Source organism: Myotis lucifugus, unplaced genomic scaffold, assembly GCF_000147115.1.
Source record: "Myotis lucifugus unplaced genomic scaffold, Myoluc2.0 scaffold_155, whole genome shotgun sequence".
In the NCBI taxonomy this organism is placed as follows: Eukaryota; Metazoa; Chordata; class Mammalia; order Chiroptera; family Vespertilionidae; genus Myotis; species Myotis lucifugus.
The window spans coordinates 1,381,478-1,384,162 of record NW_005871203.1 but is presented as its reverse complement, the minus strand read 5'-3'; the positions used below and the strand labels follow the sequence as shown (position 1 = coordinate 1,384,162).

The window sequence follows — 2,685 nt, the reverse complement described above, 5'->3', positions numbered from 1 at the left end:
CTCTTCTCAAACACCTCAACTCTCCACCCCATCCCGCCCCACTACTACCACATCATTTGCAAGAGCATTTCACAAATTTCAGGCATTTCCCTGCCACATTACTATCAGTATCTTAGCATTTTTTCTTTAAATCTACCCATTGTTTCTACTTAAATTTACAAGTTAACTTTATATTCCTGTCATAAGAATGAAAGAAACAGCATCCCTTGCGATAAATATAAAATAAGCATAAAAATGTAGAGACCACAAAACAGTCCCACTGGAGCCTGCCTGCCACAGCTCTGAGCGTAGGTCCTCTCTGTGGAGAGCTCGAGGGGCAGAGGCGCTGGACACACTAGGACAGACAGAGACTTTCTCCTCCAGCCAGCAGACGCCGGAAGGAGCAACGAAGCGGGAGTTACTTCTTCTGGTGCTGCCTGCTGTCCTGTCAGTGGACCACCCCACACCGCCCTCCTCCCACCACAGGCAGGTCCTGTCCCGTTCTCTGGGCAAGTCTGACTGAGGAGAAACAGGCCCGGCCTTCAAGGCCTAGAACAAAAACCTCCTCCTCCTCCTCCTCCATAAAGCCAATTCTCATCAGCTCTGTCAAAAGGAAGTTCTCTGGCCCCGGGCCTCCAATGGCATCTTCACCATCAGCTTGGTACCTGGCCTCAAGCAACAAGGCAGAACAGGACTTTTCAGGAACATATGCTCCTGCAGGACTTGTCTCCAAGAGCACAGGGGCTGTCACCACGGCCTTGTTTCCCTTGGACACCCATCCATCATTGTTAATACAGGAAATGTAGCAAGTACATTCTTGAATGTACTTTCTGAACTTTTCTTGTAAAAGCTTAATGGGACAGATTCTAAATTATCCGATGGCTTTATTCATAATCACCCCACAATGACTTCTTCCTATCGATGACCTTTTGCTTGTCTTTGCATCCTAAATTTATAGAATCACCAGTGTGTCCTCCTCCACATCTGGCTTCTTTAATAGAGGGATCATTTTAAGAAGAATGGCCATCTGGCCTAGCTTAAAGCTGCCTTGTGGCTTCCCACTGCTCCAGTGTGGCTGCCTGGGCCCTACATGGCGTGACCCCTGCCCGACCCTCCAATCTCACCTACTTCTCTCTGTCCCCATCCTCCACCACACTTTCTGTTCCTTAAACCAGCAAAGGCCTCTGTCACTTCTGAGCTTTTGAACTTTGCTTGGCTGCCTCCTCTGCACCCTTCAATTCTTCAATCAAACCCCGAGGTACCTTTGCTGACCCACTAAGGTGGCCTCTCTCCCTATGGGACATCACCCTCTGTGTTTCTTTTCTAGCATTTGTCACCATTGATTCTGCCTTGCTCAGTCATTTGAGTGTCTATCTCTCAAACTGGATGGTGGGTTCCATGCAAACAGGGGCTCTCAGTCTTATCCACCATGAGAGCCAGCGAAGAGTGCTGGCCTCACCAGCTGTCAACGAAAGCTGCTGAAGGAGAGGTGTTTACCGGAGGGAGAAACAGCGCAGGGAGGCCTCACAGGATTAACACGGGTGAAAATACAGCCCAGAGCCATTGGCATCCATGACACTAAACTAAATGCCAGGCTTCCCAAGGGCCAGCAGAACACCAGAGACACGTTCCAGCTACAGCAGCAACAGGCGGAAGCAAAGCTGTCAGCATCTCCTTCACGTGAGCTGAGCAGGCAAGTGCCCAGGTCAAGTGCTTGCTCACTCGTCTGAGCACCTACTGAGCACTGGATGTGCCTGGAGAGAACCAGCCCTCAGACACACCAGGAGGGCAGAGGATTCTCAGGGCAGTGGAAAGACTGTGTGGCACTACGATGACGATGACACATGTCATTATACGTCTTTCCAAACCCACAGAATACACAGCACCAGTGACCCCTAATGTACACTGTGGACTCTGGGGGATGCCAACGTGCCACTGGAGGTTCATACTTTAACGAATGTGCCACTCTGGTGGGGATGTTGGTAACAGGGAAGACTATGCACATGTGTATGGGCAGGGCAGAGGGAATATGGGAAATCACTTACTTTCCTCATAATTTTACTGACCCTAAAAGTACTCTAAAAAAATAAAGTCCTATTTTAAAAAAAAGAAGAGGAAAACCTCACAGTCCAGTGGCGAAGCCACCACATAGCTGAGGTCAGTGGGATCACACAGCGCAGGGAACGGTGATCACTCTGGACTAAGGTTCCCAGGAAGGACCCTCCAGGCTGGAAGGGCAGGAGGGAACAAGGCACAGGACAGAGAGGAGCACTCAGGCAGTGGCCCAGTGTGCTCTGAGCTGGCAGGCAGCAGGGACATGGAAGCACAGACCCAACTTCCAGCAGTGACAAGCTACGGGAGGGTTGTAAACAGAGAAACACTAACTAGATCCATGCTTCAGAAAGAAGTGGAGGATACTGAAATCACATGTGGGAGGGGAGGACCCCCCACCATCTGATTCCTCAGCCACTGAGAAGAACCGACACATGTCAACACTCACTGTGTGACAGACTTCTGCTCTTATCTCCTTCAAGGCTCGTTCAGAAACACGCAGCCACACCCCGCAGGAAGCAAAACCTGGAGAAAAATTCAATACGGAAAATGTCTTACATGAAAATTTAAAAATTATTACCCATATTATCAATGACGTGTGCTCAGTTTACACAAAGGACAAGAATCTCAAAGAAAAATGGCTCCATTTGATAT

The 2,685-nt window shown here is 49.2% G+C and overlaps 1 protein-coding gene across 1 annotated transcript in view; it reads right to left on the bottom strand.

The window, feature by feature from the left end:
• The window catches only part of RTF2 (replication termination factor 2), a 28,978-nt gene that overhangs the window by 17,646 nt on the left and 8,647 nt on the right, over positions 1-2,685 (bottom strand). Inside the window, 3 exon segments of the mRNA XM_006095413.3 lie at positions 2,480-2,523; positions 2,526-2,540; positions 2,543-2,556. Of these exon segments, the coding sequence (XP_006095475.1) occupies positions 2,480-2,523; positions 2,526-2,540; positions 2,543-2,556 (73 nt within the window).